The sequence below is a fragment of the Capra hircus genome, chromosome 4 (assembly GCF_001704415.2).
Source record: "Capra hircus breed San Clemente chromosome 4, ASM170441v1, whole genome shotgun sequence".
Taxonomy (NCBI): domain Eukaryota; kingdom Metazoa; phylum Chordata; class Mammalia; order Artiodactyla; family Bovidae; genus Capra; species Capra hircus.
This window is the reverse complement of record NC_030811.1, coordinates 90,122,149-90,137,603: the sequence shown is the minus strand read 5'-3', so window position 1 is coordinate 90,137,603 and position 15,455 is coordinate 90,122,149. Positions and strand designations below refer to the sequence as shown.

The following is a 15,455-nucleotide window of genomic DNA, read 5'->3' as shown; positions in this document are numbered from 1 at the left end:
TAAGCAGGACCTGCCTGAGTACCTACCCCCCAGTGGGTGGATGCACCTGATTTACTGTAAATCAGTGAAACAGCATTTCAGTTTTTGTCACTAACCTTTTAGAAACCTGTTCAAGATATGATCAAATTATTGAATTTCATGATTTGAAATGTTCATATCCATTCTGTTTCTTCTTAGTGAGGTAAAAAGAGGGAGGCATCAGTTTTTTTTTTAATTGTAAAATCAAAGATCTTTCCAAAGACCCAACTAGCAAAAAGGAATTTAAATTTTGTGTTAACAAGTACAAAGAAATGGAACTAATTTGAGGGCAACAGCATGCATGTTAATTAAGAAAATGGTTGTGTTTCTCCCAGAAGCTTGAAGTGGAGGGCAGGATAGGAAACTATCTAACTTCCAGCATGCCAGGTATAAGTCACAGGAGAACAGCAAGCTGCGGGGTTTGCATGTCCTGGTCACCCACTGAATGACTGCAGGATTAGCAGTTCTTGTGAAACGCTTTCCTGGCCAAAGCAGTGATGTGTGAGGGTGTCTGATAGTCGAGGTCTCGTTTATCCTGCCGCTTCGCACCTGAATATCATTTAGGCCCATTCTGCAGTAGAAGCCATTAAACATCTGTGCACTTGCTGGCCACTTCAGCTGTGACAGCAAACTGTGAGGTGATTGGAGAGACCGTGTGTAAACGTCCTCTGGGTTATGTGCAGGGATGCGGTAACTCATAATCCAAGCAATGATCATCAGCTACCACTCTGTCTACACGGAAAGTGAGAGCCGCAGAAACTGTTTTCAACTGGGGAGATTCCTTGTTGTGATTTTCTTCAATACTAAAACAGCGAATTCAGCAAAAATGTCAAGGCTAAAAGCTTCAGAGATTAAATCACCCTTGAGTTCCTTCCCAATATTGATAGTGGTCTTATCATGTGGGAAATTTAGGCAGGTTGCTGTTGTTCCTAGGAGCTGCTGTTGGGATAGTTATCAAGTCTGGTTCAACTGTATTTCAAGAAAATCTCATTGCAGAGATGGCTGTAATGCTATGTGCTAAGAAACGTTCTGTGGCTTAAAAACATCTTCTGGTTTTTATTAATTTTTTTATTATTGAGATGAAATTCAAACAATACAAAATTAGGCATTTTAAAATGTATGATTCATTGGCATTTTGTACATTCTCTGTGTTGTGCATCTGTTACCTCTGCCTAGTTCCAAATTATTTTATCACCGTGATACAGAGCCCCGCACCCACCAAGAAGCCACTGCCTTCCCTTGCCTGCTCCTCCCGCCACCTCCTGACGGCATGACATTTTTGACAAGCTTCATCCATGTTGTAGCATGCGCCAGTTGCTTCACTGCTTTTGATGCCTGAGCAGTATTCCATTGTATGGATTTGCCACAGTGTGTCTGTCGTCCGTCAGTGGACATCTGGGTTCATTTCACCTTTTGTGAATAATACTGCTATGAGTATTTTTGTACAGGAATTTTGAGTACTTGTTTTCGGTAGCTTGGGGTATATACCTAGTAGTGAAATTCTGGGTCTTATGGCAAGTCTATGTTAACCTTTTATTTATTCTTTTTCTAATATTATGTATTCATTTTTGTGCTGGAACTTGATTGCTGAATGTGGGCTTTCTCTAGTGGAGGCAAGTGGGGGCTTGCTCTCTAGTTGCCACACATGGGCTGCTCCTTGCGGTGGCTTCTCTTGTTGTGGAGCGTGGGCTCAGTCACTGCGGCTCATGGATCTGGTTGCTCTGCAGCCTGTGGGATCTTGCTAGACCAGGAATTGAATCCGTGTCCTCTGCTTTGGCAGACAGATGCTTGAACACTGGGCCACAGGGAAGTCCCTATGTTAACTTCTTGAGGATTCACCAAACTGTGTTCTCCTTTGCAGCTTTTAGTTGTGCCACGTGGAAGGAGGGAGTACTTGTTCCCACTCCTGATACTTCCTGTGGTTCACTCTGCCCTTTATTCAGTCTACCCCAGAGGAGGTAGAGTGGCTTGCCTGACTGAGAGCCTGCAGAACACGCGTCTTCCTCTCCTTTCCTCCTCACCAGCCCTTTTAGGTGGAGAGGCCGGTCCCAGTCTGGTCTGATATGACCAGATGGAGAAGGCTTACTGGTTCTCATGTTCTATATGGAGGCCAACTGGGCTTTCATCTCTGAACTGACCTCTAGCAGAACAAATGCAGATCTTTGTTGTTTACCTTGGTTTGTTTTATATTTCAGTAGTCTGTGCGGGGTTCAGTATGTTATATTATCGGGGATTCTTTTGGGAATCCCGCAACTTAGGATCTAAAAGGTTATGAGGCCAGAGGAATTTGAACTTTGTAAATGTGGCCTGGACTTGCAGGTTTAAGATCTAACTGCCACTTATATTCAGCAATGTCAACTTGATGAAGTCACCTAATACTTGACTTTCAATTTCTTTGTCAGTGAAAATGGGAGAATCCCATTCACCCTTCTTATGTAACAAATATGCCATGGGACTCATGTCAGTATCAAAGCAGATGTGCAGTAGCAAACCACCTGACCCAAGGAGAAGGTCTAATTGACATTTTTGTTTCAAATAGTTTAATACCTTTTTTTAATAAGGTTTTTATGGTGTGAGTAAAATACCATGTCTGAATTTTAATAACCTGACCACAAAATTTCCAGCAGAATGATTTCTGTAGGAATATGGTACGGATAGAGAAGTTGGTAAGTCTCCAGCCTTTAAGGAGAAAACAGATGACCTTCCTGGGTAAGCATTCACCTCCCAACACCTGATGATGTGATCAGAGTGTCTGGCTACTTCTCCACCGAGGTCATTTCAAACTCTGAAATTGAAGAAATGATTTTTATTTGGAAGGAAAAAAAGCATTTTAAGGCAACTCTGTGACGATATAAAGACAGTTTTGTGAATTCATTTAGCTACATTCCCAGAATGTAGCTGCAGAATGAATCTACATTTATCTAGATTCCCAGAGTGCACCTCCAGTAAGAAGTGCTCTTGTCTCTTCCTGCATCTTGTCTTAGGTTACACGCCACCTTTCCAAACTCTTCGACAGCATTGCAGATCTGCGGTTTGAAGACGACCAGGATGTCTCTGCACACAGGGCGGTTGGAATGTATAGCAAAGACAAGGAGTACGTCCCATTCCCAGCCAAGTGTGAATGCATAGGCCATGTAAGAGCTGATTATGCGATTCTCTGTGCTAGGGGAGGGTAGGGGTGTCATTTTTAAAAGTTGAATGGAACCAGGAATTGTTAGTTCATGTCAATTGTTGGGCTCTGGTTAGTCTTGTGCTTTGAGATTGCTCTTTACAGGTGTCTGGTGTGTCCGAGGAGCCCTCTGCCAGGCTTCCCACCCTGTGCAGCAGGCTTCAGCAGCCTGCAGGGGCTCGAAGATGCTAGCAGTTGAGCTGGACAGGAAGGACTGCCACGGACTGAATGAGCAGACCCCAGAATTAGTAGCAAATGCCACCCAGTGACTGAGCCTCCTACAGAGAGCATTACTTTCAGCCCTGCTTACCATTCAGGGAAGGATTAGGATGAAGCAGAGCCTTGCAGGGAAGCACATTAGGAAGTGGCTCCGGTTCAGGATTCCAAGGTGGATGTTGTAAACAGCTGCTTGTAAATAACTTTGGTTGAGTCCGCAAAGCTGGTGTCACGTATACCAATTACTGCATGCACAGATAGTTAACGTGTTCTCTTCTGTCACAAACACCTCAAATATATTCTTAACAGTTACCTATAAGAACAGCTCGTTATGATTTATGAAGGAGCTATTGGTGTTTTCAGATGATTTAGAGGAATTGCATCTTTTTATGATGATGCTTGTATAACTTAAAAATTAATCCACAGAGTAACAGAGAGAGTAGCCTCTATTACAGAACAGTTTAGGTTGAGGCAGGGGATTCTTTAAAGGGCCCTTTGCAGAAATCTGATGGCAACTCTTTTTCTACAGGGATTTTCTCTGTTGCTTTTTAATATTGTACCAGAATAAATCCTGCCAAATGCAGGGAAAGCAGATGGTGGAATACTTTGATTAAAGTATATATTTGATCTCTTGGGCTCTTAGGATATTATTACAATGATTACAAAAAAAATCACCATAAACTATCTTGACAAAAGTGTGTTGCCGTCTGCCTCTTCCCCAGCAGACTGCTAGCTGACTGGCATAGTGCCTGGAAGGAGGACAGTCCAATTGATAGATGCAGTTATCACTAGCAGAAACCCTTGACATTGAAAGTTTCACAGTGCTCTAATTTATCCTGTATAAGCAACTTATGCTAGAGACTTTGGGCATGTACCCTCTAATTGCCTTTGTTTTATTAAAAGATGCTTTTCCTTTAGGCCTTCCCCCCACCCCACACTTTTATGATTGGTTCCTCCCAGTTTTGGCTGTTTGCCTTTTATTTGACAAGTGTTTATTGAATACCTGCCACCAGCCACTGGGTTTGGCCTTAGGAGATCCAGAAATGAATAAGACATAGCACCTGTCCTTTGGGAACTCTTGGGCTCATTGAAGATATAGGTGTTCACATAATTAGTGATAACAGGAAGTGACGATTCTTGTTACAAAGGGTTGGACAGAAGCTGATGAAAGACTAAGATGTGAGGAAGCTATCAAGCAAGCACCTCATCAGGGCTTAGTTCTCAACTTATGTTGAGCTGAGTCGCTGTTGGTGGCATAGCCTCTAAACACGGGCTGATGTGTCACCGTGCATGTATGTTTGGTCTTCCCAAGTGGACTGGAGAGTTCTGAAGAACGGGTGGCCATATTGAGGACATGGATCCCAGAGCATCTGGGAGATGCTAAAATGATACATGACATACTTACTAAAGGAGCCTGTTGCTTGGTGACATTGAGTTGTACTGAGTGACGATAGTAGTGCTTAGATCTCTTGCACTTGGGCATGGGAACAAACCCCACCTAGGAGGCCAGGGGAGAAGACTCCTAGGATACTGGGCCATAGCAAAGGCCGTGCTTCCTTCTTCCAATAGGGAGGGCTGTCAACTCATTGACCACATATCACTCCTTCCCAGTTCTCCAGAGAAAGAGGTTGTAGGAATACTGCTGACATCTTCACAGGGGCAGGGAAAGAAATCAATTATATAATTTCAGGATCTCATATAATCCCTGGAATTTATTTAGTATAGTCATTTTTATCATTATGGTCAATTATTTTCAAATGGTATAGGTATCCTTTTGTTATATAACATCATCCTAGGGAGACATATATACAGAAAAATATACCAAAGCATATTTGAATAGAATGGAAAACTGACTGAAATATATTTGTGGGAACAAAATACGCTTTGAATGAATTTTTTTCAAGATTTATTTTCACAAGTCAGCAGTTGTCCTCTTTCTCATCTCTCCTCCTGTCTAATTTCTGACAAGTGTGAAGATGAGAGCCAGTAGGGAATATAATTAAGACACTTGCTGAAAACACTGTAAGACTAGATACTATGGAGATTTTAGGGTGGAATCTTCAGTATATTTAAAAATCATCAAAAATAAACTTAAAAATCAATTTACTAGACTCACACAGAAAGCAAATTTATGGTTACTGAAGGAGAAAGGGGGCAAAGGGATAAATTAGGAGGCTGGGATTAACAGATACACACTACTATATTTAAAATAGATAAACAGCAAGGACCTATTATAGCACAGGGAACTATATTCAGTATCTTGTAATAACCTGTAATGGCAAAAAATCTGAAAAATAATTCATATATATGTATAATTGAATCACTTTGCCGTACACCTGAAACTTAGCACAGTATTATATATCAAGTACACTTAAAATCCATATCCTGTGATTTTCAAATCTCTAGAATTTTACTTTAACATACTGGCTGTGATGTTTGCTTTCTCAAAACACTGTGTGTTGCCAGACAGGAGCTTGATCTAGAGCCCTCTGGTCTTCAAATCTGAAAAATGAAGAATGGAGAACACCTTGTCTGGTTAGGGTGTGGAAATTTATGAGACAGCTGGTAGGTGAAATAAGATGAGCAGTATCCTGGCAGAAGACAGTTTTATGTGGGGAAGACTTCATCTGTCAGTAGTTCACCAGCCCCTTTGAGTTACCTTCTAGAACAGGAGTTTAAAACACTGGGTTGGCCAAAAAGTTCATTTGAGTTTTTCCATAAGGTCTTACAGAAAACCTGACCAAACTTTTGGCCAACCCAGTAAATCCACCTGAGGCCTTCCTCTGTTTGTAGCCTTCAAGCCTGAGAGAGGACAGCATCATCCCTCTCCGTAGTTAAGCCTGTGTTACTACATTTGTTTGCTTTAAAAGGTGGAAACCTGGCTCCTGCAGCTGGAGCGGACCATGCAGGAGACAGTGCGTCATTCCATCACAGAAGCCGTCGCGGTCTATGAAGACAGACCCAGGGAGCTGTGGATTTTTGATTTCCCGGCTCAAGTTGCACTAACTAGCTCGCAAATCTGGTGGACTACAGATGTAGGAATAGCCTTCAGTAGGCTAGAGGAAGGCTACGAAACGGCCCTAAAGGATTTCCATAAAAAACAGGTATTTTGTAAAATTCATGATTTTGAGATTTTAAGGGGCTTGAAGAGGTAAGCTTGCTTCATTCATTCATTCTTGTTTATGAAGTGTTTTGTGTGTTAAAGGCATGATGCTGGGAAGATTTTAGCAGTCACTTGTTTACCCATTTTTTAGCTTGATGGTGGTCTTATTTTTTTACATTGGCTTAAAAAAAATCCATCTTTAAACAACAAGGTCCTGATAGCACACGGAACTATATTCAACATCCTGAAATAAGCCATAATGGAAAGAATATTAAAAAGAGTATTTTATATATAGATAGATATACATACACATATATATAACTGAGTCAGGTGGCTATACCGCAGAAATTAATGCAGCATTGTAAATCAACTATACATCAATAAAAAATAAAAAACATCCATTCTTATCTGTTATCTCTGAAGGATCTAGTCTGTCACCCACGCCTAGATATGGTACCGATTTCTTTCTTCCTAGGTAAGACTCTCCATCTAAACTGACCACATACTTGGTGCATGGTTTACTTGACTCAGTAAGACAGAGAATTCTTCAAATAAGACAAATGTTTTCATGTATTTTGTTTTCCTGTTCATTATAAATCACAGGTGAGCAACTTTGGAAAAGAGTCTATTTTGAACTCCATTTTATTCACTCCAGTCATCCTATGACTTCTCCTTAAACTTCCCCTCTTAAGATGGGCTCTTGGCTGTGAAACAATTCAGAGATAGAACCTTTCTCTTGGCCTATAGATTAAGAGAATATGAGGCTTATCTTCTAGGGCCAAGCTGCTCAGTATTTTCCATGTGTCAGCAGCATTGGTATCACCAGTTCAGTTCAGTTCAATTGCTCAGTCGTGTCCGACCCTTTGTGACCCCATGAATCGCAGCACGCCAGGCCTCCCTGTCCATCACCAACTCCCGGAGTTCACTCAGACTCATGTCCATCGAGTCCGTGATGCCATCCAGCCATCTCATCCTCTGTCGTCCCCTTCTCCTCCTGCCCCCAATCCCTCCCAGCATCAGAGTCTTTTCCAATGAGTCAACTCTTTGCATGAGGTGGCCAAAGTACTGGAGCTTCAGCTTTAGCATCATTCCTTCCAAAGAAATCCCAGGGCTGATCTCCTTTAGGATGGACTGGTTGGATCTCCTTGCAGTCCAAGGGACTCTCAAGAGTCTTCTCCAACACCACAGTTCAAAAGCATCAATTCTTTGGCGCTCAGCCTTCTTCACAGTCCATCTCTCACATCCATACATGACCACAGGAAAAACTGTAGCCTTGACCAGACGGACCTTAGTCGGCAAAGTAATGTCTCTGGTTTTGAATATGCTATCTAGGTTGGTCATAACTTTTCTTCCAAGGAGTAAGCGTCTTTTAATTTCATGGCTGCAGTCACCATCTGCAGTGATTTTGGAGCCCCCAAAATGAAGTCTGACACTGTTTCCACTGTTTTCAACAGAGAGCGTGACAAAAATACAAAATCTCAAGGCCTATCCAACACCTACTGTACCAAAGTATGCTTTTTAACAAGATCCCAGAAGATTTGTATGTCATTGAGTTTGAGAAGCATTGTTGTGTATTTTGGAAAAAGCCATGCTGGTGTGATTGTGCATAAACATTATATATTAGAATAAATATTATTAGTTAAGAAAAAGGGAATATTAGACTTTGAAAGATTTGTTTATTTTTTAATTTTCTGTTTTATATTGCAATATAGTTGATTAACAGTGTTGTGTTAGTTTCAGGTGTGATTCAGTTACACATATACATGTATCTGTTCTTTTTCAAATTCTTTTCCCATTTAAGGTGTTACATAATACTGAGCAGAGTTCCCTGTGCTGCATAGTAGGTCTTTATTGGTTATCTATTTTAAATATAGCAGCGTGTACTTGTCCATCCCAATCTCCCTAACTATCTGTTTAAATATTAGTTTGTCTACCCTTCTTGTGTTCAGTGGATAAAGTCTGAATCCAGATTTGTTAAATGACTTTCTGAATGTTATAAAATTTGTAAGTATCACAGGTACAATCCACCAGCTTGAGAATGCTTTCCACTCCTCTGCATTGCTTCTCTTCTTAGCAGTATTTTAACTGGAGTGCCTTAGAAATCACATAGATTCAGATAATGAATACTTGTGTTAGTTCAGTTCAGTTGCTCAGTCATGTCCGACTCTTTGTGACCCCATGGACTGCAGCATGCCAGGCATCCCTGTTCTTCACTAACTTGTGGAGCTTGCTCAAACTCATGTCCATTGAGTTGGTGATGCCATCCAACCATCTCATCCTCTCCCCTTCTCCCACCTTCAGTCTTTCCCAGCATCAGGGTCTTTTCTAATGAGTCAGTTCCTTGCATCAGGTGGCCAGAGTATTAGAGTTTCAACTCCAACATCAGTCCTTCCAATGAACACCCAGGACTGATTTCCTTTAGGATGGACTGGTTGGATCTCCTTGCAGTCCAAGGGACTCTGAAGAGTCTTCTCTAACACCATGGTTCAAAAGCATCAATTCTTTGGTGCTCAGCTCTCTTTATGGTCCAACTCTCACATCCATACGTGACTACTGGAAAAATTATTCCTTTTAATTTGACTCTTATAATCTTGGGGGTGTGTGTGTGCTCAGTCATGTCCAATTGTACAGTTCCATGGACTGTATCCTGCCAGGCTCCTCTGTCCATGAGATTATCCAGGCAAGAATACTGGGTTGCCATTTCCTTCTCCATTCATCTTGTGTAGAAACCACCTAACTTACTTCTGTTTCTAAAGAATGTTTTGTATCCTTTACTTTTGGAGAACAGTGTTTTCTTGATTTTACATCCTTAGGAAAATGGGGTGTGAATTTCTATTTAGTAGGCTTGAAGTTACAGGCTTAGATTGATAGATGTGGCTATTTATTCCCTAGGACAGTATCTCTGCCATTGTAGTCAATGTCACGTGGATGAGAAAGCTAAGGTTTTTTCCATGGGTAAAAACAACTGAGATAATTAAACTGTAATGAATTCTATTATGCTTATAAAATTAACTTTCTGGTTATTTGATTTATTGTTATCTATGCTATTATTATAACTGCAGTATTTTTATTATATATTTTAAAAAATATGTAAGGACACTGTAAAAAAATTAATATCCTGTCTTAGATTTCAGCTACTGTTGATCACTCCTCAAATTTCAGTCTTTCAAGAAGCGCATTGCTACTTACTCTATGCTAATATTTTCTCCTCTCTTCATTAAATTCACACTAGACATTGCCGAGGAGCATTCCTTTATGTGACTATACGAGAATTGATGCCCTCCTTTCTGTTCTCCTTGCCTCCATTGTTTTTTGTGATAATTAGAATAATGCTTAAAATAGTCAATGATATTTTATGGATATTTCTTTTTTTATATCAACTTTATCATTTTCAGTATCATGATTTCACTATTATGTATTTTTTGTTAAAGATGAAAATTCAGATACAGGAAGGAAAAAAGGCAAATACTTTTTTTTCTTTTTTAAAAAATTAAATTATTTCAGTTTGAGGATAATTACAATATTGTGATGGTTTTTGCCGTACATCGACACGAATCAACCACGGGTACACATGTGTCCCCCGTCCTGAGCCCCCGCCACTCCCTCCCCACTCCGTCCCTCTGGGTTGTCCCAGAGCCCTGGCTTTGGGGGCTTCATGCATTGAGCTTGCACTGGTCATCTGTCTTACACATGGTAACATATATGTTTCAGTGCTATTCTCTGAAGTCATCGCCTTCTCCCACATAGTCCAAAAGTCTGTTCTTTACATATGTGTCTCTTCTGCTGCCCTGCATGTAGGATTGTCACGACCGTCTTCCTACATTCCGTATATATGTGTTAATATACAGCATTTGTGTTTCTCTTTCTGTCTTAACTTCACTCTGTATAACAGGGTCCAGTTTCATCCACCTTGTTAAAACTGACTCTCAAAGACACTCACAGATTCACTTCCCACAGAGAAGCATTGACAACTTTTTGGCATATAGATGGCAGAAGTTTTTCCTTATATCTACTGTTTCTTTCTTTCTGTATAAATGTATATGCATTGGTATATAGCTGTTCCCATGTTGCCATTTCCTTCCCCAGATGTTCTTCCCGACCCAGGGATGTGACGTGGGTCTCCCACATTACAGGTAGATTCTTTACCATCTGAGCCAGAGGGGAAGCCTGTAACCATAGTTACTTACGTTGATTGTATGTGTATAAATAAGAGAAACGTCTTTTTTTTTTTTTTAACTTCCATGCATTTTGTTACATTTTCTCTTGTCACACATAATATCAAATTCACACTAGAAATGGTCAAATAATGTTCCTTTATGTGACTATACCAGAATTGATAACCCTCCCTTCTGCCAAACTCAGGTTGATGCGACAGTCTGACCACTCTTCAGACGCTGTTCTCGTCTGTGTGGTTCTGGCTGTGTAGTTCCTGTGCTCATGATGCTTACATTCTGCCTTTAATAGTTCTTACCTCTTCCTCCTAAAGAGCTTAGAGTGCTTTTCTCCATCTCCACTTCCGCATTTACTTGTTGTTGTCTGGTCTTATTTTGTGTTAACCCCTGGTTGTTATTATTTTAAATCTTACATAGATTTAACAATATATTTAGCAAGGACTTTGCTCATTTTTTAAAACGCTGCTGCTGCCGTCTATGGGGTCGCAGAGAGTCAGACACGCCTGAAGTGACTTAGCAGCAGCTTATTTCTAAGTCCAGTTCTTGTTTTAAAGTATATCTTGTAGCTCTTTGCCCAGTGATACATAGGGAGTTTTCTGATCCCTTGTCTTTTTAAACTTCTTTCTTGATAATTTAAGTAGAGAATTCAAAATTGAGAATTATTGTCATTTAGAATTTTTAAAATATGATTCCATTATTTGGGGGCCTTTATAGTTGTAAAGTTTTAGATCAGTCAGATTGTTTTTCCTTCATAAATAAGCTGACCTAGAAGATTATACAATTTTATTTTTCTTTTTGTGTTTCTGATGTTTTATTTTACTCTTGTGTATTTTGTCTGTGTGTGTATGTGTGTGTGTGCTTTTTAAACTTGGTTTGCTGAGGACTGAGTGAGCTTTGTGAATCTTTAGTTACATGTCTGCCTTCAATTTGGGAAAATTCTCTTCCATCTTTCCTTTGATGCCTTGTCTCTGTGGTCTTTTTTCTTTCTCTGTAATTTTATCAGCTGTATGTTGAAACTTCTTCTGTGATCCTCCTTGCCTTTTAACCTTTATTTCATATTTTCAAACTCTCTCCCTTTTTGTGTGCAATTTCAGGGACGTTTGAAATCTGTCTTCCAGTTCACTAACTTTTTCTTCTTGTTTATAATGAAAAAAAGGAGTCCAAGGCCAGATTACGTAGATTCAAATCTCTCAGCTTTGCCTTTTATTACTTGTATGACTTTGAGCAGGTTATTTAACTACTCTGTGTGCCTCCATTTCATGATCTGTAAAACAGATAATAATGGCATCACAGTATTGTTAGAGGATTAATTTAGTTAATATCAGTAAAAAATATTTAAAAGTACTTGACGAAATTTAAGTGCTATGTGTTAGCTTTGGCTGATACAATGAAAATAGTGATAGCAATAGCAATGTTGTCTAATGTGATGCATAATTTAAGGAGTTCTTCCCCAATGATTATCATAAAACTTTTTAAATGTATGAAAGAGTTGAAACAATAGTACAGTGATGTACAGGCCTGCCACCTAGGTTCTACAATCAACATTTTGTTTTGGTTTCTTACTTTCATGCCGTATTGTGTATGCTTTATCCAACCCTTTCTTATTCCATCAGCATACCTTATATTTATGATTGATTTCAAAGGAAGTTGCAGATGTCAGTCATCTTTACCCCTAAGTCCCTTGGACTGCAAGGAGATCAAACCAGTCATTTCTTAAGGAAATCAGTCCTGAATGTTCATTGGAAGGACCGATGCTGAAGGTGAAACCACAGTACTTTGGCCACTTGATACAAAGAACTGACTCTTTGGAAAAGATCCTGATGCAGGGCAAGATTGAAGGCAGGAGGAGAAGGGGATGACAGAGGATGAGATGGTTGGATGGCATCACTGACTCGATGGACACGAGTTTGAGCAGGCTCCAGGAGTTGGAGATGGACAGGGAAGCCTGGCGTGCTGCAGTCCATGAGGCTGCAGAGTCGGACAAGACAGTGACTGAACTGAACTGAACCCATTTCATCATTTTGATTTCAGTTACTATATCTCAATTTCTCCAAGTTTTTTTTTTTTAACTTATGTAAAAATCAATTTTTTGATGAGTTACCTCTTCATTATGGTTTTTATTCTATCTCATTACTAGTCTTATTTAGATTATTCTACTGATTGTTTTGAGGCTGGTTTCTAAAATTTAAATTTATTTTTTGTACATTCATTTTCTATTTATTTATCTTTAAATGAAACAATGATGAATATTTTTGAGAAAAGGAACAATTCACAAAGAAGATAGACATCATAAACCATTCAACACTTAATGACGAAGAAACAAACATCAGTTTGGTTCAGTTCAGTTGGTCAGTCATGTCCGACTCTTTGCAAACCCATGGACTGCAGCACGCCAGGCCTCCCTGTCCATCACCAACTCCCGAAGCTTGTTCAAACTCATGTCCATTGAGTTGGTGATCTCATCCAGCCATCTCATCCGCTGTCATCCCCTTCTCCTCCTGCCTTCAATCTTTCCCAGTATCAGGGTCGTTTCAAATGAGTCAGCTCTTTGTATTAGGTGGCCAAAGTATTGGAGTTTCAGCTTCAGCATCATTCCTTCCAATGAATATTCAGGACTGATCTCCTTTAGAATGGACTGGTTGGATCTCCTTGCAGTCCAAGGGACTCTCAAGAGTCTTCTCCAACACCACAGTTCAAAAGCATCGATTCTTTGGCGCTCAGCTTTCTTCACAGTCCAACTCTCACATCCATACATGACCACTGGAAAAACCATAGCCTTGACTAGACGGACCTTTGTTGGCAAAGTAATGTCTCTGGTTTTGAATATGCTATCTAGGTTGGTCCTAACTTTTCTTCCAAGGAGTAAGCGTCTTTTAATTTCATGGCTGCAGTCACCATCTGCAGTGATTTGGGAGCCCAAGAAAATAAAGTCTGTCACTGTTTCCACGGTTTCTCCATCTATTTCCCATGAAGTGATGGGACCAGATGCCATGATCTTCGTTTTCTGAATGTTGAGCTTTAAGCCATCTTTTTCACTCTCCTCTTTCACTTTCTTTTTTTTTTTTTTTACCATGCATTTATTTTTTTTTATTTTATTTATTTATTTTTTTTAACATTTAGTTTTGTTTTTTTTTTTTACTTTTTATTTTTACTTTATTTTACTTTATAATACTGTATTGGTTTTGCCATACATTGACATGAATCCACCACGGTGTACATGCGATCCCAAACATGAACCCCCCTCCCACCTCCCTCCCCACAACATCCCTCTGGGTCATCCCCGTGCACCGGCCCCAAGCATGCTGTATCCTGCATTGGAGATAGACTGGTGATTTGATTCTTACATGATAGTATACATGTTTCAATGCCATTCTCCCAAATCATCCCACCCTCTCCCTCTCCCTCTGAGTCCAAGAGTCTGTTATACCCATCTGTGTCTTTTTTGCTGTCTTGCATACACGGTCATCATTGCCATCTTTCTAAATTCCATATATATGTGTTAGTATACTGTATTGGTGTTTTTCTTTCTGGCTTACTTCACTCTGTGTAATTGGCTCCAGTTTCATCCACCTCATTAGAACTGATTCAAATGTATTCTTTTTAATGGCTGAGTAATATTCCATTGTGTATATGTACCACAGCTTTCTTAGGCATTCATCTGCTGATGGACATCTAGGTTGTTTCCATGTCCTGGCTATTATAAACAGTGCTGCGATGAACATTGAGGTACATGTGTTTCTTTCAGTTCTGGTTTCCTCGGTGTGTATGCCCAGCAGTGGGACTGCTGGGTCATATGGCAGTTCTATTTGCAATTTTTTAAGGAATCTCCACACTGTTTTCCATAGTGGTTGTACTAGTTTGCATTCCCACCAACAGTGTAGGAGGGTTCCCTTTTCTCCACACCCTCTCCAGCATTTATTGCTTGCAGATTTTTGGATCGCAGCCATTCTGACTGGTGTGAAGTGGTACCTCATTGTGGTTTTGATTTGCATTTCTCTAATAATAAGTGATGTTGAGCATCTTTTCATGTGTTTGTTAGCCATCTGTATAAGAGGCTCTTTAGTTCTTCTTCACTTTCTGCCATAAGGGTGATGTCATCAGCATATCTGAGTTTATTGATATTTCTCCCGGCAATCTTGATGCCAGCTGTGCTTCATCCAGCCCAACGTTTCTCATGATGTACTCTGCATAGAAGTTAAATAAGCAGGGTGACAATATAAAGCCTTGCTGTACTCCTGTCCCAAAATTTGGAACCAGTCTGTTGTTCCATGTCCAGTTCTAACTGTTGCTTCTTGACCTGCATATAGATTTCTCAGGAGGCAGGTCAGGTGGTCTGGTATTCCTATCTGTTTAAGAAACAAACATCCATAAAGCAAAAATCAGAAGAAATATAAGGGAAAAGAAAAAATATATAATCATAGTCAGACATTAACATTTCTCTAAGAATATTTTATCAAGTGCAAAAAAATAAGAATAGAAGTGTCTGGAATTATATCGTTAATTTAAATATAATAGATTTCTATTTGTATTATATTAATCTTATATCCTACACAAATATATTAAAAATTTGTATCTCATACATTGTTTTTAGATGTCCATAGGACATTTAGAAAAACTGGCAAAAAGATAAACATTGCTGCTAAGTCTCTTCAGTCGTGTCCAACTCTGTGCGGCCCCATAGACGGCAGCCCACCAGGCTTCCCCACCCCTGGGATTCTCCAGGCAAGAACACTGGAGTGGGTTGCCATTTCCTTCTCCAATGCATGAAAGGGAAAAG

The 15,455-nt window shown here is 39.9% G+C and overlaps 1 protein-coding gene across 1 annotated transcript in view; it reads left to right on the top strand.

Moving 5' to 3' along the window:
* Positions 1-15,455, top strand: part of DNAH11 (dynein axonemal heavy chain 11) — a 354,965-nt gene that overhangs the window by 92,461 nt on the left and 247,049 nt on the right. The window contains exons 29-30 of the mRNA XM_018047336.1: positions 3,003-3,152; positions 6,274-6,507. Coding sequence (XP_017902825.1) covers positions 3,003-3,152; positions 6,274-6,507 — 384 coding nt within the window. The remainder of the gene's footprint in view (positions 1-3,002; positions 3,153-6,273; positions 6,508-15,455) is intronic.